At 35.2% G+C, this 22017-nt stretch overlaps 1 protein-coding gene across 1 annotated transcript in view; it reads left to right on the forward strand.

Moving 5' to 3' along the window:
* CFAP47 (cilia and flagella associated protein 47) overlaps positions 1-22017 on the forward strand; it is a 277703-nt gene that overhangs the window by 137093 nt on the left and 118593 nt on the right. Inside the window, exons 49-50 of the mRNA XM_069031242.1 lie at positions 6947-7058; positions 15695-15832. Coding sequence (XP_068887343.1) covers positions 6947-7058; positions 15695-15832 — 250 coding nt within the window. The remainder of the gene's footprint in view (positions 1-6946; positions 7059-15694; positions 15833-22017) is intronic.

Below are 22017 nucleotides of genomic sequence, written 5' to 3' on the forward strand. Positions count from 1 at the left end.
ACAAGTATCTGTAGTTATTAGGAGAATGCAGAAAATCTTCTATTAGAGGGAACTGTGACCCACAGCCTTGTCAGAAATGCAAAATAAACTTTATTTAATCAGATGTGTATAGCACAAAGGGCAACAGGAAAAAAAAATGATTCTAATTTTGTTGCTGTTCATTCCATGCTGCCTGATTACTGTAATATCTGGGTAGTCTGTGGTGAAGCAGAGCACTGGTTTTGTCTTTGTTGGTGTTTCCCTTGGGGGCAGTTGCTGGCAGCCCAATAGCTCCTTCTCCTGTTTAATCCAGCATCTCTGACAGTTTTCTGTATTGTGCAGTAGCTAAATTGGTGATTAGGTAGAGGGAATGTTGTCAGTCTTGGCAGACAGAGCAAAGATAATCCAAAAAGTAATAGTTTTGGATATGTTTTTGATGGGATCTTTTGTAATTTTGTTGCCTAAGTAATATCTTCATTATTGAATTGGTTGGTTGATGTGCCCCATACACCCTGCATTGCTGGAGTATATCCACCATATGAAGTAATTTCTCATAGATTAACTAGGACATACATGATATTAAAAAAAAACCCAAAACATAAGAATTTCATTTACTGAAGTAATAAAGCTCAACCTATATCAAGAATGGTATGAGATGTGCCAGTAGCTGACAAACACAATAATTTACAGGCACGTCCATAAACAATTTACTGCACGATGCATACTTAGCAATAAGTAATTTAGCTGAACTAATTCTTGGGTAAATTTGCCTTTGAGGTGTAAATTTAGCTTCACTATTCCATTTTAATAACTGAATATATTAAACTATAAACTTAACAAGACCCCTCATTTCATTAAAAAACAAAATTACATTGTGTATATTCTACTCTGTTTCTCCGTATTTGCTGTATTTTTCTAATAGCCTAAGCCAAAATGAGGGTACTACTGCAAAAGTGACTATTTAAAATAAAATTTAAGTCTGGAAGCAGGAAGAGGGAAATAATCATTGCATTTACTGCATAAAGACAGCTCTCTTCCAGCTGAATAATGCTTTTTTTCTTTTCAATCATATACAGAGGGTTTACGTCTGGGGCAGCAATAATGTTTGTGTATGTGGTTTGATAGTCTGTGCAACCATTAGTGTGAATCTAGAGCTGGGAAGAAGTGCCTTTGTGATTCAGTGGAGGTCATGTGCATGACTCCATCAATCTACCTTTTAAACTTCTATGCAAAACACTTTCAGTTCCCACAAAGATTTCCATGATTAAAAAGATAATTTCCATAAATTCCCTTGAAAAGTGTGAACGGTTTTATGAATTCTTTTCTACTGACTGATGTGTAAACCTTAGGGAACTGCTGGCACTGTGCTCTTCATGGTTGGTTCTAGGGGATCTTACAACAAATAGTCTTTCTTGTGATTAACTTACTCCTGGATATGAAAAAAAAATCACAACAAAATCCATAAAGAATTTGTGCATATGTAATATCATGCAGAGAGCACATCCTTCTCTGATGATGAATTAATATAAGGTGACTGCACTGTAAATGGATTTTAGTGTCTGTAAAATTACATTCAATTCCTCCTACAGAAAAGGAAGTGTAAAGCATTTCTATGAAAATCCAATCTCTCAGTCTCATGACAAAATTTTTATGCAATTTTCTTGTTTATTTATATAAGTCTTTGTCTACTAGATATAAATAATTGCCCAATTTGTTGATGGCTCCTTGTAATGATACCTTTGTTAGAAATTTTAGCTATAAAGTGCCTAATTCTTTCAAGGCATGGTTTTGCAATAAAAATATAAAACTGTGCAACTGTTTTTCTCATTGCTGTTCAAAATAGATGTCATTAAATTAAACTCTCCAGAGGAATCTCTAGGCCCCGTTAAATTACTTGCAGGCATTAGGTTATACAAACTGTTAGTATTTTATAAAACTATTGTAGAATAAATACATAATGAAAAAAAAAAAAAGAAATCCCCTGTTCTTCAAGGTGTTTATCTCTCTATTCTTGATGTTTCCGTTCTGGGATTTTACAGTGTCACCTCAGCAATGACATGAAGGTTGGGTATTTGTAACAAATGCCTCAAAGTAATAAAATCATGTACCATAAACCTTTAATGAGGGGCTTCCCTGTTCAGCCTAACTCTTGTTTGGTAATGTATCTGAGATTTTCTGAGAATAAATTCTGTGCAAGTGCAGTAACCTGATTGCTCAAGGTCACCAAGTTTATATGCTTTAATCACAACTGGATGTGTGTATTCCATAATCCTTCAATTTTTATCTGTCCTTCCAATTTCAGTCCTTTTGGCTTCCACATTATCTACCAGAACTTCTGTAACAGGGGTTCTTTTCACTAAAGAAAAGGCATTCTTTGTAGCAATAAGGAATGATACGAAGGCCTACAGAATTTAAGAATAACTGTAGTTGTTGCCAGGTGTTTTTTTGATGATTAGTTGTGAATTTTTTAGATCAGTTAAGGGTATAATAAGGTCTTAGGTCAGATTTATTCCTTGAAATGTGTTAGTGGTCTTGACAGGTGGCCTGTCTTGGGAACAAATCTGGATTATGTAGCACTCTTCATTATGTAGAACTCCAGGTTGCAGTTGAACAGGCAGAAATTATTTGGGGAATATACTCAGTGCAATGCAAAGATGTTTTGCTTCAGTGTGGTAACATGCTGGTGGCAAAATAAGAGTAATTGCAAGAATTAAATGAGTTTCTAGTAACTCAGGAATTTGGAGAGTTTGCACTGAAAGGTGGATGAGGGGAAGTAATGGGGGCTTTTTTGGAAAAACTGCCATTCTTGAGAGCTTTGGAAAGAATCTTCTTGTTAGATTGATCAGTGACTCTCACGGACCCAGTTCTGGCCTAGTGTCAAAGCACATTAACTTTTGCTAAGTAGAACCTCTCAATATTGTCAAATTGACCTGAGAAACAATTTTCAAATGGAAACCTTGAACATATTACAGTCTAACTTTGTTATACTGAGAGACAATGGAATTTAAGTATATTTGGTTATATTCTTACATCCATTCACCACTTTGCCTTGAAGTTTTTGGAGTTATGCTTATTTGGTTATTCAACTCTGGAAAAAGTTACTGTAATTTTGAAGTTTGGCTTTCCATTTCTATTCATGTTAAATAGCCATGTTACAGTTCTGCAGAATGAGTTTTCAAACCTGTGACTGATACATTAGGTTAAAATTGCAGCATTTTATACATGTACTCCATTTATACTTTCTGGCTGTGTGTAAATAATGACTTGAGGTGTAAGACACTGGAGAATACTATAATTTTAAAAATAAATTATTGGCGATGGCTTGATTTGAGCCAATTGTGCAGGGTCACAATGATAACATTAATAGTAATTTACATTTTGGGTCCATTACGTTATTCTGCAATTCTGGTTTCCTGGGTGATAGTGAAATGATGTAACATATCTCAAGAAACTGCAGTTATTTATGCCTGCTTAATTTTGTGTGTGCCTCAGTGTGTATGTGCAGATCTGCCTGTTTCTCTCTGCATAAATACTGTTTGTAAGTACATATCTCTGCAGCCCCACCCTTGGTGTGGGTTCTGGTTAATCTGCCCGTAACTGTTCATCATTCTCTCATTGCACATTAGGAAAAAAGCTGGCAAACTGCCTCTCCCACTAACTGGAAGAAGTAATTCCATATCTTGGCTCATTTTGAGTAGCTTGCAAATCAATATTATTTTTGTTGTTGTTGATAAAAGCACCCCAATTTATGCCCTATTTTCTTCCTTCAAAATATATTTGCCTAACAATAGTGATCCATAGAAGATATTTTTAGGCATATTCAGGTACCTTTGAGAATACAGTGTTGTAAATTGTTATAGGATATAAGGTTATTCAATGCTGCATCTGCGACTAAAATGCTGTCCTATTCTTACATACAATCCTCATAAAAATGCATTGTAATAAGAAATGGCTCTCTCTCTGATATTCAGAAGAAAGTTAACTTAAAGATTACTGTGTATAAATTCTTTTGTTGCTTCACTCCAGGCTTTCCTCTAAACTTACAAAATCTTTGCAGCAAGTTATTGTTATAAAAATCTGCAATTGCTGGCCTTTCCCCTTTATGTACTTGTAAATTCTCCAACTTTTTCCCTTTCTGAATATTACTGGATGTGTTGTTATTTTGTAATAGACCTACAGTTAAGCAGACAGATGTTACACAACATTATGCCATATTAGAATCCCAAATGTCTGTGAACAAATGAGAATCATTCTTGGTATGAATTCTGCTATTAGGATAAATTGCCTGTGTGAATGGGCAAGTGTGGGCATGCAATTTTAGTATCCATTTTTCATCTGAGGTTGATCATTTAATTAGTCTCAGTAACAGAGCTGATAAATCACATGGCCATTAGAGCAAGACAAAGTTCTATTTAAGGATCACATGAGAGGTAACTGGTGAGTGATGCCTGTCACAACCATAAACCTTCTTAGGAGGTTGGAAATAGGAGACTGTATTGTTGTGACCACTGCTTGAAGATCAGCTAAGGTATAAATAACTTAAACAGTACAGACAAATAGGGTTGGTAAATGAATGGGGCTGGTTTGTTAATAAGATGGTGAATATTTGTTTTGCCTGGAATATCAAGCAGCATGAGGAATATGAGTTTAATGACTGCAGTAGGAAAGGTGATAGCAGACTGAGGCCAGCATCAGTTATGTACAAGTTTTAGTGAGTATCAGATCCCAAAAGATTCAATTGATGCAGGGGAGGGAAGGGACAATTCCTTATGTCTCTTGAGACAGGATCTGGAATCAAACACTGAAACAGTGACCATGTGTGTACTGATGTTATTTCATTGCTTATACTCAACCTTTTCCTATTTGGTTGTACAGTCACTTCCTTAAGATTAAGAACTCATTTAAATTTACTCATTCATTTAAAAATAATTTAGCTTCTGTTAGTTCACTACTCTGAAAAGGTATCCAAAATCTCTCTTGAATGACTGAGAATCAAACTTCCAGTCCGTATTTACTCATCAGCAATCCACAGGCATTTCATGTTTATAGTCAACCATGGCAGTAGTGTTCCTTTTACTTTGACATCTTTTGGTAGAAACTAGTCTGGTATGTCCAGCCTTTGATAGAAACTGTATTACCCTACCCTTCTGCTTTTTATCCAGTTTCAATTAATCACATTTATCCTACTTTTGTTTCTGTCTCCATGTTACTTTTCCCTTAAATAAAAATCTCATTTTAACTAATCTTATTTCTGTCCCTAATAATGTGCTTTCATTTTTGTTATCCTAGGTGTATTTTTAGGTACTTGTCCTTTACTTTTGTGTACATTTATTGTAAACTGAAATGGAATAATCCATAAATATAGGAGTTTGACTAATTTATTGGTTATGTTTACGTAAATGAATCCTCCCCATCTTCCTTCCGTGTGTAGCAGCCCCAACTTTCCTATGCTTTCCTCTTTGTTGACAAGTTAAAGACTTTTTTTCAATTTTTTTTCTCCAAATACCAATTCAACAAGTCTTTTCATCCATCTCTTTTTCAGCCTTTCTTTTTTTGCTTCTTGACAAGTAGTCTCTTCCTATTCTTTCTGGTTGCTGGACTTCTAATATATAGTTTGAAATGCAGATTTATTGGGAAAGAGGAAGATTGTTGCTTTACAGTTTTTTTCTCTGTTACTTGGAATAGAAGTTCTGGATTTAGAAGAACAAGCACCTGAAAAGGGATTACATTAACATAAATACCAGAGAGGGAATGCATTGTAGGCAATGATTGTCTGTATCAGAAGAAAAGATGATTTAAGAATTGGCTTTTTTTCTACAGAAAATAATAAAAAACTTTATTTACTTAAAAAAATGAATGTGCATCTAATGCTGTTAGTGTTGCAAAAGAAATCTTTGTAGAATGCAGGTATCCACTTGGATGCTTGACAGGGTAGCTGTAGTCATTAATGAAAAGAATAAATGAGCTGGAAAAAACGTCAAGCTTTTCTAATTTGGCTTGTGATTTCACTCAAAACAACACAGAGACAATTCTGGTTTTTCACGTAATATGAAATGGCAGCATCCTACAGTACTGCATGATATCCTGAAGAGATTTTTTAAAAGGACTCCGTGCCTCAGTGGAAAACTGTCACCTGTAGACAAGAGCAGAAATTGCAGTGCCAGTTTAAACTGCTGTCACTCAGGAGGGGTTTGCCTCATCCAGTGGCAGAGGAAAGCAGGAGAGGGTGTGAGCAGAGCCATTCCCACACCCGGCTGCTGCTGCTGCCCCACCCGTGGCTCCAGTGGGCATTCACCAGCTCTGCGCAGCAATGCCTCCGACCTGAACGCTTCTTCCACGAGCAGCTGCTCAGAGAACACCTCTGTACAACCCTGTACAAGAGAGAAAGAAATGAGATGCAAGTAAAAAAATACTCAGCCTGTATCCTTGCAATGAGCTTTACAATTTGCAATATTGAAAAATCCGCGTGTGAAAATTGTAGTGGTCTCTCCATTGCCCAGATAATTACCACACGTGCCATGTACAAAATGTGCCATGTAAAGAAGCACAGTTTAATGTCACTTGAGGTCTAGCAAATGATGTTAAAATTACACTTCACATTTTGCTTTGCTCTGTCCAGTTAGATGGATCACTACTGCTGAACCTCTGCTATATTTCTAGCAAAAATGTATGTAAAATATTAAGGACCTAACTGTGCAAATCTATGCATATGCAAGTAGTTCCATGGTCTGAGCAATATGCTTTTGATCATGTTGGGCAATGACTTCAAAATTTGTGTTTGATATGATCTGTATATGCCAGCAGTTCTCTTACAGTGTGTATTCTTTCATGTGCATAAAATCTAGGACTTACTGATACCATATTTTGTATTCTACTCTTCAAAGCAGGTGAATATTGTGTCGATAGTGTTCTTGCAACAGTAACTTGCTTTTGATGAGTTTTCCTCTTTGTGAATTGTCTTCCCCAGGTGTATTCAAATCTCTCAATGCTGAGTGGTGACCCTGACCTGACTGTCAGCCCAGAGGACACTGCTGCTTACACTTTGAGTATATCTCCCTGCAGACGAGGAGTCTTTCATGGTACTGTTTAGAACTCAAATGTGTAAAATATCCTTAAAAATTAGCAGATTAAATCTGTTTACATTTAATGCTTTCATTTGTTCTGCATAACCTTTCTTCTGGAAGTAGGACTATAGTTACTGGGGATTCAGGTTTTTAAGACTGCTCAAATTTTTATTTGTAAAGGTATCTTAGTGCTAAATATGTGGTCAGGTCCTTCAAAAATGCCAACATATGAACAACTTTATGCATTTAATTTGTCTCATGAAAATTCACTAAATAGGAAGTAATGGTTTTGAATTATCACCAAGTTTGTAGACCTAAATTTAATTTTCCAAAACCTGTTGAATACTTTTAGCTATGTTAGCACTACTAGAACCAAAGATTTAAAGGAAGAGACCAAAATTTGATTTTTTCCCTTAATTAATGCTCAATCTCTTGACCACAAGGCAAGAGTATATAGATAGAATGCAGTAAACTCAGTTCTTTCTTTGACATATGTGGAGTCTAGGGAGATCTAAAATTAATTGCACACAATTTGCATCCATCCATGTTTATAATGTTATTCTTATGATACAATAGCAAAACTCTTGATTGTTTTAACCAATGTCAGCATATCATAATTAATATTTTGTCCTGATTTTTTTTAATAACAATTCAGATTTCGTAATTTTTAATTGTTTGATAATTGTTCTAAAATTCCATGGTGCTCATTATTTGCCTCATAATATGAAAAGCATAATTTTGAGAATGAGGCTGTACAATCAGTCTTTGTTTTCTGTGTAGGGTAACTATTGTAGTAACTCTCAGCAGAGCAAAGTACAAGGGTGTTTGGGAGGGAATTATGGATACAGAAGAGACCATCCTAAAGGAACTGAATAGCACTCAGGAAAGGATTTGAACTTCTTAAACAAGAGGTTTCCCAATAATGCATAAATCTCTCAATACAACAGGCTTAATGTGTGTAGTTTTGAGTTTGTGGGTTCCTAATGCCAAGCATTTGATTCTGCTACATTCTTGAACAATTGAGATTAATGACAGCTGTTTTCTCAGCATTAAAAAGCTATTAAGTCTTGTCCCTAAGGATGTCAATCTACTTTGCTCCTTTGGCCATTTTGTTTTTAGTACCTGATATGTAAAATGTAACTAATAATGCCATCTCAATTCACAAGTGATTTGTGCAAGAAATTAATGCTTGTAACAAAGCTTGACCTCATGCTGTAGGAAGACTTCAGTGCCCTGATCTGTAGCCCTGAAAAAAAGAAAATCACTTTATATGAATATGAATCAGCTTTCAATGAAATTTATAACCATCAAAAATGTGCACCAGGAAATATTGAGGATGTACTATATTTTAACATGCCCTTTTTTTTAAGCATTAAAGATTTAGGAATATTCTCTTTTTCTGCCTTAGAAAATCCCTGGTACTTTTATATGTAATGAAAGTTTCAGTAGAAGAGGCTCCAAGGGATCTATCATACAGTAAATTAATACCAGGTGATAAAAGCCATGCCTTCAAAGGGACATAGATGGCATGTTCAGATCTACATCTCCAATGTTCTCCTCTTAACTTCTATTACAATGGTTTCCATTATGTTTTGAAGTATTATATGTTCACTGAGCAAAAAAAGAGAGAACAGTCAGTCTCTCTAACCCAACAAAAAGTTACAGGTTCAAATGCTGGGAAGCCACCTATGCCCTTTTTCTCAGAAAAGTTCATTTATTTTACACTTTAAAATAACTTGATAGAAGGCTAAAGTTATCCTTTGAAAAGAACGGGGCCCAGTTATCGACAATCCACACCCTGGCTCAGGGCTTGCTTTAATCACTACCTCAGGAAAGCATGTTCATCCTTCCTCTGGGACAGAGACACGTTTGGCTCTCTCACAGAAATCCGTGCACACTCTCTAATCATTCAGCTGCTGTAGGAGGGAGAGGGGTGGAGGGAAGAGAGGCCACTGTCTCAGGTTTGAAAAGCAACAGCTGATTTTGCTGTCTGATGTTAGGTTTGATGTAAACCTAACTACCAAGCGTCCTCTCTAAGGTAACATGTTAGGAAGTGCTTTCTTTGTGGCTTCAAGGAGAATGGAAGTCTGTCTGCTTCAGACTGTGCAAGGCTGGGAAGTTATATTTGTTCTCCAGAGCAGGATTTCCAGGTCTTGAGAAACTTCAATGTCAAAGCTGATATATATATATATATATATATATATATATATTTGTATGCATTTTTGGCTTTCAGGATATTTCAACAGCCAGCCTGAATCTTGAGGATCACAGATAAGATTTAGGTGATTTAAGCAGGAATTAGGCAGGACTCAGGAATCTTAATCTTTTCTAGCTTCAAGATACTACAAAAAAAAATATAATTTAAACACTCCTTCTCCCCCCTGCCCCCTCCCACCCCCCAAAAAAAACCCCAACCAAACAAACAACCAAACCAAAACTATTCTTTATTCAGTCTGGTGAATTTTTTTAGAAGGAAGCAAATAATACATGGGGTGAACATGGACTAAAAATAAAAAGCAATGCTCCAGAGCTATCTGCAGAGGGAGTAAATTTTATCCTCCTAGGAAAAAAAGAACAACTATTTTGATACCTGGCTGAAGACTCTGTCATAGTGCCAATGAATAATTTCAAGTCTACAACTTCCTAACTTGTAAGTGTAAAACTTTGTAGACTTGGTGTTCTAATACTGTTTTCATCATATTAAAATAAATTCTACTAAAAGAACTTTTACCATGCAAGTTGTTGTACTGAGCAAATGGTGGTTTGCATTTTTCATCTACTTTCAAAATCCTTTTATTTTCAGAATTATATGGCTGCAAAATTATGCTGCTTTTGCTTTCTTTCTTGCTGTTTTATGGTTGCTAAGCTAAAAATGGGCCCAGTTATTTTCTAAAGCCCATTTGGAAGCATTCCAATAGAGGGCTAATATTACATGCTTCAGCTAGTTTGTAGGTGCATGACAGCTTTAACACAGAAAGAATAGCAAAAAAACACCTCAAACACGATTCTGTCACTACATAAAATTCTTCAGCATGCTGTTTTCTGAGTAATTGAGCAATTTTCTTTAGGTTTGATAAAGTGTCTTCTACAGATTGCTTTATATTTTATCAAATTTTTATTTCTGCTTTCCACAGAATATACCAGAATTTTTCCAGAATAGAGCAAAACTCATAGTACTTGAATATATCTTGTGCAAAAAAACCACACACACCTTATACAGCCAGTGCCCTTTTATTCACAAAACCCCCTAGCTTTCGGAAAGGAGCTTTCTAACTTTATGTCTCACCTTTCATTATTTTGTTAACTAAATCTATTTTTAGTAGGCAGTGCTTTTCTATGCTGCTTTGAAACTTAAATTGAGGAAAAATGCAGCATGTTCCAGGCCTGGCAGATGCAGCTGTAGGACAATTGTAGTGTGGTGGTGGAGATCATGCCAATACATTCTGGCCTGTAAATGAGTTGATTCAACTTTTTTTGTTTAACAGTATTTTCCATTCAACACTGGAATTAAAAAAATAAAAAAATATTGTCCATTTCTTTGTTTGCTGGAATTCTGAAAATTGATCTTCTGATCACTCTAATTTCAATGGAATCATAAACACCCATGAGGGAGAAAGATCACCTTTGTAGCTTCTTGTAGCCTTTGCTGTATTTCCAGTACCTGCCTGTTTGCTTTGAGCACTTCCTCTTCACCTGCATCACCCTGACAAATTGAGTCTAATGCATTGGTAGCAAAGCTTGAAAGCTCTTCTGGTTGCTTGATTATTGTGAATGTCTCTGCTGGACCACCAGAGTGCACTGGAGGAGCTGCTCTACTGGGACACGGCACGGCCCAGCAAGATGATCCCTGGCACACAATTTCCATCCATCCCAGTGCAGTTGGAGCTGCAGGCTCCTGTGCCCTTCCATGTTGGAGTTTCATTGTCACATTAAGAACAGGCAGTGAGAATGATAAACAAAACAATTCACCTCTTTATTAAATGCTACAGAGCTATATATGAACGATAGCTGACAGCAGGGGTTGCCACTTGCTCATTTCTCCTATGCATGAGTCTTAAAGCATATTCTCATTTTTTTAACTGATGTAGGGAGCAATTAATTTAATCCTAGTATATCAACAAGTAGTAGGATTCACAGAAACTCCTTAGAATTTACATGTCTCATCATAGAGGTTTTTGTTCGAAAATTAAATATTATAAAGTTTTGCTCTAACCTACAATAAATATCCTTTTTTTGTCAGTAGAAAAGCTGCAAGAAGAAAAATTGGTTAAATAGCTACATAAATTACACTCATCTTGTTAATTTATCTTATCTCTTCTGTGGAACTTTTCTGGAGCAGCAAATATTCATAGATTTCATTGACTAGGAAAAAAAAAACCCTACAGGAAAAGATAAAAACCCCTCCTTCTATTCCCAAGACCTTATTAAGTTCATGTTGATATATTTAAACCACAAGCCAAATGTTTCTCTATCTTTTCAGATTTGTGTGATGAATTCTGTGGCCATATAGCCTTCTGTTCTTTTTTCCAGTTAAAATATTGGGATATTGTGGACTTCTAGCATCTCTCTGCAGCAGAAAGTAATCATGTACACTATGCATCTTTGAAATACTCCATTTAAGTTACACAGAAAGGAAAGCATTGAGCATTTCTTACTTAATTGTATTCATGGATGCATGGGGTGTTGTAGTATACAGACAATGAGTCAGTCTAAGATGGGGTATTGCAATTACAATTTTATTGAGAAATAAAACAGCCTGCCTCCTTTTAAAGGGATGCATCTTCCCTGAAGCAGTATAAAGCAAGGCTTTGGTATTAGTATGTGGACTGTAGTTGTATAAAATGTTTAAACACTGGATAGTAAAGCTAGAAAATATGCAGTGATGTTTTGACCAAGAAAGCTTTTAAAGGAATGATATGTTAGCAAAAAGATAACCTCCTCAATTTATGGAAATTTTAATTATTGATTTTCAGTATAATTCTAGAAATGTATTATTGCTTTTACAAGTTTAGAATTATATCTGCAAGTTTAGTATCTTCTATATATGCAAAAGAACAGCTAAGGAGTCTTGTTTTATAAAATAGTTGATGATGGCATGACTGTGGCCAGCTGAATCCATGGGAATTGTATCTCTGGGAGTAGATGAAGTCTTGTTTGGTCTTGAATGTATGCTTTAAAAATTGTCAGCCATGACATTTGGCAAGTTACCCTGTTGTGGAATGTGTAACATAGAAGTCAGATCTGAGCAACTGAATAAAAAAAAACCCTCCAAGCACTGAGGACCGTTGTGCATGAACAAATTAACATTTATCAGTTTTTTTGTAGCATCAGAAAGTGAGATGCATCAATAAGGAAAAGTTCTGTAGGATGACTGTGCATTCACAGCCAGAAGATCTGAACTTTCTGTGTCAAAGCTCTTTCAAAGCATGGGAGCCAAGCTCAGCAAAACTGCATGAAAAATGTAAAATTATTTTTTGTTATTTGTTATTTGAAGTCTGTCATTTTGGATGCAGTGTTTCTGCTCATTTCCAATGTATTATTTATGACTTCATAGAGCACAAACTACTTCTTATTACTCTTCATTGTATAAAACTCTTCTTCCCATCCTGCAAAACAACTCTCGACAGAAATATTTTTGTAGCCCATGATCTGAATAAATTAATATATTTATGTATCATCTGCTATCTTAGTCTCCAATAGGGGTCAGTGGGTTGCACCATTTACTCCCAAACCAGGAGAGTATTCTAATTAGGAATACTTCCTCGGCAAATGTTCTGCCTTAATTTATAGACTCCAGTCATGCAGATCATTCTATGTACTGTCCTCACTGATAAGGATTCTGCATTTTAGATTTGACATGAAATTAATACACTTTTTTTCTTTTGTTATTTGCAGTTCTTGCCAGCACTGATTTTCTTTTATTTTCCCCTAATAAAAAATTCAAATAGCTTTGATCCAGTAGTGGATACATTGATGCCCATGAAAATTACGGAAGACGATTTATGAATATTTTAAAATTAAGCAGATAAACTGAGTTATAAAATGTATGCCATCTGTAGTAAAACTCATTATTTTTTCTCAAAATACTTTGAGAGATTTAATTGAGAGCCTTGCAGGGATCTGTATTCACCACATCAATTCAGTCACCTTTATCAATCAAGATTATAACCTCATTGTTAATAATTCTGTTTGTTTGAAATCTGTTTTTTGTAAAGGAGGAAAACGGAGTGTCAGCAATTATTGTGCAATTCTTCACTGATTTTTCGATTATGTGATTTCTAGATTATCAGCACAGTGGTTTAGCAATTCAAGTAGGCTTTAGTTACCATAGTTCCTCTCTTAGCTCTTGAAATATTCTTGAGCATTAGCAGTTTTTACTTTTTGAACTTTTCAAGCATTCCAGTATTTGCTGCAAATAAAAATTAATTATTCAAATGCTTCAGCAAATTATTTTGATGCTTTTGAGATCGGATTTTGTGCAGAGTCACAAAAAAGTCACTGTTTGTTTTTCCATCTCATTACTTAAAACTGTGATCACTCCTGTTCTGTCCCTCTTTCTCCCACGCTCACATATGGATAATTCATGATTCTGAAATACAGACAATTGGTAGAGAAAATCCTCCATGGTCGCTGGAAGGAAGAACTAGAAGGAAAAATTACTAACATTTAAAATGAAGTGTAATAAAATACTCTTGACTGTTAGAAGTGTGTAGAGTTTATGAATGTACCGATTTTCTACATTTAGCCAAGACTTTTTGACCAACTTCAAAGCTATAATTTTGCATTTATTTACTCATTGTCTTATAATTGTTGATATATTTCAAGCATATTGATGGTAAGGATGGTATTTAAAATTGATGAATTCTCTATTACACTTTGCTTCTCTCTAATATTGTGCTTCAATAGACCAAAATAATATTAGGATTATATATTGAGACATAAAATCAGATTAATTAGTCAGAATCCTATGTTCATTAGTCGTTAATTAGTCATTTATCCTATGATTCATTAGCTATTAGTGCCATTCAATGTGTACTCTTACATCTACATATATATATACCTTGAACATTTTCTTCAGACTTCTTTCTCCTTTCCCTGATGGTTTTGGTTTTTTATCCTTCTTGCTCATCTACCTTATGTTTCAAGATTAAAAAAAAAATAAATAAAAATCAATAATTTCGTGAAGTTGCAGTCACTCCTCTGCATATTTGAACCCAATTTCTGGCTTGTTTACTGCGAGTAAGTTTAGTAATCTGTAAAACTTTTTCAATTAATTTTTTTTGTTTTGTTTTTCATTAGTTTAGTTTATATGTATTTAAGTAGATTTCTCTTAATGAAAGAAAATTTGGGATTCTATTTTTTTAAAATTTGAAGTTACATATTATATTGTTCCTCTGGATTTAAACCTATTTACTTTGTTTTGATTTTGTTTGCAACTTCAGTGTTTTATACCTGTGCTTCCTGGTTGCTGTCTCTCAAAGAAAAAGAGATTCTTCCTTGTAATCATTTAATGTAATCCTTCTTAGTAGGAATAGTTTGTCAGTATTTGTTGTGTGCACTTGTCATGTCCATTTGTTCTGCTCCACTCAAAGCTGCAGAAACAGAGGACACCATTAGATGTAGGTATTTTCAAATCAGATTGTTTCTGGGACTCTCATATTATTAATTCCCCATTTCAAATTTTAGAAGTTCCATTATTAATAGTTTTCCCAAGTCCTTGGTAAGACACCGTAAATAAATTCCCTTTTGGAGATGTTTCACATAAATGCTAATAATCTCAAATGAGAACATTTCTTACTATATAATGGCATAAAGTAAGTCACCTCCTCAAATTAGTTTTTTATTGTATGTATGAGGAAAGAATTAGACCTGCAAAATATATTTATTTTGGCTTTGAAATTCTCCAGAATGTATTGAAACATTGGGGGACAATAATTTAGATGCAATTAGAATGTTATGTGGTATTTCCAAAACTTTGTGTTGATTTAAAATTCTTAGAGGCACAAAATGGAAGAAATGAAACCTGCTAATTTAAAGCCAATATATAAAAACTTCCAGAATGACATTAATATTATTTAAAGGAACCCTGTACATACTAGATTTCATGTTATTAAATAGGGATCTGGCAACTTAAAAATTCAGTTTACAGTCTGTATTTTATCTTCCTGAAGTACTTGGTTACAATTAAATATGCAATGCAAACATGTACCACAGGAATATTTTAACTCTTACAGCTATTCTCTTATAGCACTAGAATGAGGCACTGTGATTTGAAGAAAAAATAACAGAAACAATGAAGATTATGCAAAGAAAATTGAGCTGGGAAAAAGATACAATTAGTGACCACCAGATTTTGTAACTTACATGAAGTCGGTTTCCTTGTATTTCCTACTACTGATCTTTTTCAGGTGCTCATTATGGATTTCTTCAGGCAAGTAGAAGAGCACTTTGGGGAAAAAAAATGGTTAATTTTCTTGTACTCACTCGAGATACTTTTTAATATCATAAATTGTAATTGGATGTCTGACACCTGGAGTGGAAGTTTTACTTCATTTTATATTAGTTTTGAACTGAGGAAATACTTGTACATGTCTGGCAGTCTGTTTTTGTAAGGCTAATGCCTGTTAATACAACACTTGTATCTGTTTTAGGTGTAATTTCATTTGTTGCTCAAGATGAAGACCAGCAGCAGTCTCAAGACAGCAGCTCACCACAGAAGACAGATGGTAAACGGGCCCTTCAGAAACTGCCAGCGAGGTCTCCACAAGCTCTTGGTGCAGCAAAAAGTGGTATGTTTGTTATTATGGATGTTTGTTATTATGGATGTTTGTTATTATGGATGCATTTGTTGTCAATTTTTATAAAATTACATCATCATGTGTTTTAAAATTAAATGAATATCTAGTATGCACAGCCTCCTAACAGTGTATGAAATTCTCCTTTTATGCTTTTTGAAACATTTTTATGAAATGATAGGCTGAGTTTTTTCTTTTCCTTTTTTTTCCCCCCTCTTTTTACAAAAATGACACTGATTGTTGCTTGTTGTTGGAGAGGGGCAGCAGGTTTCTAATGCTTTCTTTATAACTCTCCACTAATATTGATGGTGCTGATGTCAAGGCAGGCCACTTCTGAAATTCATATTGCTGCACTTCTTTCCATTGTGGAAAATACTTTCTTATAACAGTCAATCATAGATACTCCTTTGGCACAATAAAGTCAAAAAGAGAAAATTCCAGAATACCTACTTTATTCTAAGCAGTATCTGCATAACTTCTGAGATTTCCAGTGTTCCTGAAGAATACTTTTGTTGTTACACCAGATGGACAAAGGTAGGTTTTTTGTTGGTTTTAGATTAATTTCTCCACTTTCTTATTTATACATTTGCAAGTATAACTTTGCCTATAGAACAGTGTTTTTTATGCTTTTAATATTTAATTTAGTATGTATTTAAATTATCAAGCATTTATTTTAATGATTAAAGAAATTTCTTGCAAGGAAAGCTATCAAAGAAAGTTTTAAACTAAAAAGTTGGTTTAGTCAATATTGAGTTTTTAGGAAATTGAGAAGGGCTTGCAATTGGAGATCTCTTTGTCTTTATAACTGTATTTTCTAGATAAATTAAAACTAGAATTTATCAAGTTCTAAGAAGGATTAGAAGCTAATTCGATCAATAAATTAGAAATAATTTGAGTTAATTCAATGTGAATATCAGAAAGTCTGTTCTTTTATAGTCTATTAATATCTGTACAGCAACATGGAAGTCGGTTGACATTAAAACTCACACAGCACCTCATTGGAAGTTTACAGAAGAAGGATTTTAACAAAGATTAAATTAAGGTTATATATGCAGATAATATAGTAGAGAAAAGAATTACAGATTTATAGATATTAAGTGGAATTAATAATAAAAACAATATAAATAATGATGCCAAGTACATGGGAGATAATCTTCAAATCCCTACTGAAAGCCTAAGAATATTCATGAATTTAGTTAAGCTTCTCTTATCCAAATGCAACGTTTTTTCTTATGAGATATTTGTAAATTTAGGAATTATCAGTCCAAAACTAGTAAAGGTTGTCATTGAAAGTAATTGAACATAGAAGGTTAAGCAAGAAAAGAGTTAAAGAGGGTGGATGTCTCAGTACTGTCCCTGTCACTGATATGAATTGAGGATGTTGTTCTTAGGTAGAAAATCCAATGTTACTTCATGTTTTTCTGGTGTTATTACTGATGAGCCTTTTGCTCCATTTGGTTTCCCACTGACGATGTGAGACCTACTGGTCTGTTTATGAAATTGAAATATTTTTCAAACATGTTTAACACATTTAAATACAATAAATTAATACAATAAAATATTAGTCTAATAATTGCTGTCAGGAGCCAGGTAATCAGCCCCAAATCAGCTCCCTCTGTTGCTGCACACTAATTTACATGGATATCATCACTCCCACACAGAGAATCCCACTGGTGATTGGAGCAATCTGCAGAGTTTATTCCTATGTGACTGCCACAAGTCACTGCATCTTCTCTTTCAGTTGCCATTTTTTGGTATTTTTGTGCACCTGTAGTGTTATATCTTTGTCTTATTGTAACCCACATGTTTCCAGTAAACTGTATGTACTCAAGCTGCAGGACTGCTGGCAATGTTTAGGGCATCATTAGGATTGCTTTCCTAAGTGGAGTTAAAGTAGGATGTGACATGACTCTTCCCTAGTACTGTGTCACTTAAGGAAAGATTTTATTCTTCAGTGCAGACGATATACCCTTAAAATACTCACATCCCAAGCTTCAGTCTCACCTTTAAACCCACCAACTGCATTTAGTCATTTCACAAAACATTATCTGTCATCACAACCATTCATTTGTACTAGACATCTGTAACTTTTGCAGATGCGGAAAGTACCTGCTGAAAATAGCTAAATAGAGATGGAATGCAACAAGATCTGCTCTAACATACGTGATAGTCCTCTTCTGAACTTACTTCAAAGAAGAACTAACAAAGTCTTAACTTTATCCTACACAGTTTTCTTTTACACCAATATTTTTTATGGTAGTTTTACATTAAAATTAATTATTGTACAACTTTTCAAAGGAGAATGACTGATGGATGTTTCCAAGATTTAGGATATGTGAATTGCAAGGTGCACACCACTAGTAGAATGCAAACCCCTTGCATTTGACCAGAGGCATCCCACAATGAAGTGAATCTTGGAGCTGAGAATCCCCAGAGCATCGTAACAGAAAATATTGGACTTCCGATGTAGAAAAAATGAATATACAGACTGGGATCAGTATAGCTCAAAACAAGTAGGAGGTTGTCCACAGATGAGTAAGATTGGGAATAAACACATGTACACCCAACCTTTGTGTCGTGCTGTAAGTCAGAGAAAATTGTTCCTTTTAAACATACTAGAAACTACTACCTTGTTATACACACGTCAAGATTTAATATCATCTTCAGGTACACGCACATATGCATTATGTAGATATAGATGTTTTTTACCTTTTTCCTTTTTTTCTTCTTCAAATTACATTGTAGGTAGGATTGCAGCAGCAGATGATTTCTACATGAGCTTTCATACATTCTTTCTATAACTTGTATCAAAATCACTCATTATCCTCTTCCAAAAACCTAAGGATTCTGAAATTTGTTTGTAATTTTTTTTTTTCTTCTTCAGATGTATTTAAGGAAAAGCACATTTAGTTCTTGCAGTAAGAAACACAGTGGTTCCTCATGATGAATCCTTTTTATGATGCCTTGTACAAGAGGGAAAAAGAGAAAACCAACCAAAACCCAAACAGAAAAATGTCTGCAGGACAGATGTAGTGACAGGGGCTTGCCCCTTTCTAAACTGACATGGGGTTTTAGTTCTTTCCAAAACATATTTCTGTCTTTGAAGAGAGGAGGTCCTAGGGTTTCTTTTCTCATGGGAGCCAAAAGTACAACAAGGCTAGGTAGTTGCTAAGACTGAAAACAGGATGCAGCTTGTCTTTCATGTAAGATTTATCTTTAGATATTCCTGTATTATAAAGTGCTAAAATAATAAATAAATATTAGCCATTAATAATTTGTTTCACAGTCTCACTAAACACTGTGAAACCTCCTACACGCTCAAAGTAGAGAAAATTTTTCTGGAGTTCATGGTAACTTCTTGAACTGAACTGGCCAAAGCCCCCTGTGTTGTGCTCTTTGCTGTGCAGCCCGGGGGCCACAGGGAGGATGCTTGGCTCAGCTTCTGCCAGAGCTGCTCTGCTCCTCAGGAATCATCCCCCGGAAATGAGAGTCGAGAGTGAAGCTGCTGTGGTTGCTGCAGTGGCTAAAGCCTGCACTGCAGCTGCAAATCCCCCTCTCCTCTTCCAGCATCCCTCACTCTCTCCAGCAGCAGGACAGCACAGACCTGGCACTTAAGCAACAGCTTCTAATGTTCGTGCTGACATACATGTCTTACAGTGTTTGTTTGTACAAGACTGGGGAATTTTCCATGTGCTATTGCCTTACACTGTCTGCCCTGAGCATTGCCTTTATCCAAAGATTGTACTTCCCATTGTGTTTGTCTTATGGAATGCATTTAGATTTTTATGTCATTGCCAAGGGTTTGAATTTCCTTGTACTTGAAAGGCATAACATCAGAAAGATACACCACTTGTGAATAGGCCATGATGAAAAAGCACAGTCAAAGGGTCTAGGCCAGACATTCATTTTGGCAAAGCCTCTTTTAATTGTCTTTTTAAAGCTAATTTATGCTTAAACCCGGCCTTCGATGGCAGACAGTGTTTTCTAGCCTAAGTTGTCATTGCGGTTCGTATGTCTCTGAGTTGAGTGTCTTTCCTGTTGAGTTTAATAACTGCTTCCAAGTGATTCTTTGAGCAATTGATGCCTTTGGAAGGTAATGGTACTTGCACATGTGGTTCTTGTGGATTTCCAGGCTTGAAATCAATCCCTGAGAGCCAAACATCTGTGGGAGCACACTGGGTATTCACATAAGGAAGATAGTGAAATAATGTCTTTGTTCTAGCAACTGTTGAAGTGATTAAGAGCTAAACAGTACTCAGGATGGCAAAAATATAAAATAAGGCTTAGCATTTGTTCATTATAATTTTTTAAAAGACCATAAGAACTGAGTATGCAATGGCAAATGATAGGATTTATTAATGCAGAAAGGTGTTTCAAATATCTTTAATATATTAAAGATATAATTGATACATCTAATGTGCTTGTTTATTTCTGGAATTAATATCTTCTTAAGAGGACTGTTCTTTAAAATCATTTTGAGTTACCAACCCATAAATTTTGGTTGGGTAGTTAAGCTATTTTTCAGTCTGCTCTACATTCTGCATGTTCATGCATGGTGTGCTCCACCTTCAGATTAGTTTGAGTCTTCCTCTTCAGGGGAAAAATAAAGACCTACCCAGAGAAAATAATCCCCATGTAAATTTCATGCATATTTGCAAATTTAAAATACCAACCATGGCTTTCTGCCTTTTTTTTTTGGATAGCATTTTAGCACTTGCAGCTATACTTATGCCAGTGCATACAAGCTTTTGGGGATGGTTTAGCATATGTAGAACATTAAATATTAGACGGTTTTATGCTTTTTGCCTTTGTCAAAAAGATTGTTCAATTACTGCTGGCTTTCTCAGTAGGTGCCCTTCTGCATAACTGCAGTCTGCTGGATGTTATGAATTTTCCTGTGCCCTTTTGAGACTCAGAACAGCTTGATTCTCCCAATAAACTAACATGTTGTTTTGAAACAATTCAGATATAGCAATGCTTTAAGGACCTATAGCCCCCACATGGAACTTTGTGGGGCATGCTATTGTGTGCAATTAAAAATCTGTGCAAACAATGCATGGTAACCCATTTAAAATTAATAAAAAAGCCATCTCTAATTGCTCACAATGTAAGGCTGCTGCTGAACTTTAGGTTGCATTGCCCTTCCTGCAGCAGGTGTTGTAATATTGCTGTGCTGAGAAGGCAGGTAGTGTTGCATCTGCACTAACCACAAATTAGTCACTCCTCTTGTAAACCTGTGCATCTGTATATTTTTGGATATCATAGCATGTAGGACTACATTTGCATATAAACTGATTAAATTTTATTACCCAATTTAAATGTCTGTGATGCACATTATGCTTGTTTTGAAAGTCTGTATAAGCTATAAACTGTATTATTGAGAAGCACATCATTCTGTTGTGTCTGGCAGACCTCAAATGTGTATGTATGGAATATGGTCAATTAATAGCCCGTTTAATAAAAAAATATTCTGAAAAAAAATCCCTAGCATAAATAATGAGTGGGGTTCATTACAGGGCTCACCTGACAGGTCCAGTTGTAAGCTCTTACTAGTTGTTTGGGACACAAAACATTCAGAGTGATATAAAAAAATAACATTTTTGAAACCTAATAGGAAATGAGCAACAGAGCAGCAGTCTCCCTACAGCCAGTGCCCTTGTTGTTATGTTGGAGTGTGTGACATGGTCTTTATCTAGGTCATCATTTTGCCTTTCCTACCTTGTCATGCTTACAAACAATTATTATTTTACCCTTTAGCAAGTAATGAATTATAAACACACAGAGAGCACATAATGGTAATGAAAAAGAACACTAATATTTACCAGTTCCTCACAGTTGTATAAGCATGTCTGGGGCTGGAAATAATGAGGTGAGGAGAGGATAGAGGGAAGGTCCCCATCAGTCTCCTCTATCATCCTGTTTCAATTGCTGGGACCTGTGAAAGTATTCACTGAGCCGGAAAACAGGTAAAAGTCAAACTTTTTGGCCTAATATATGGGACAGTTCATAAGAAGTGGAGTTTAAATCTAACGTGAATTTTTAAAAAGTCTTTTACAGTGTGGTTGCTTTTTTCTATCTGAATAATTACTTGAATCTGATACATTAATCTAAATATTATGAAACATTCAAATTAATTTTTAACCACAAAGTGTGACATTCTCCCCAAGATATTTGACATT

Source organism: Aphelocoma coerulescens, chromosome 1 (genome assembly GCF_041296385.1).
Source record: "Aphelocoma coerulescens isolate FSJ_1873_10779 chromosome 1, UR_Acoe_1.0, whole genome shotgun sequence".
NCBI classification, from domain to species: Eukaryota; Metazoa; Chordata; class Aves; order Passeriformes; family Corvidae; genus Aphelocoma; species Aphelocoma coerulescens.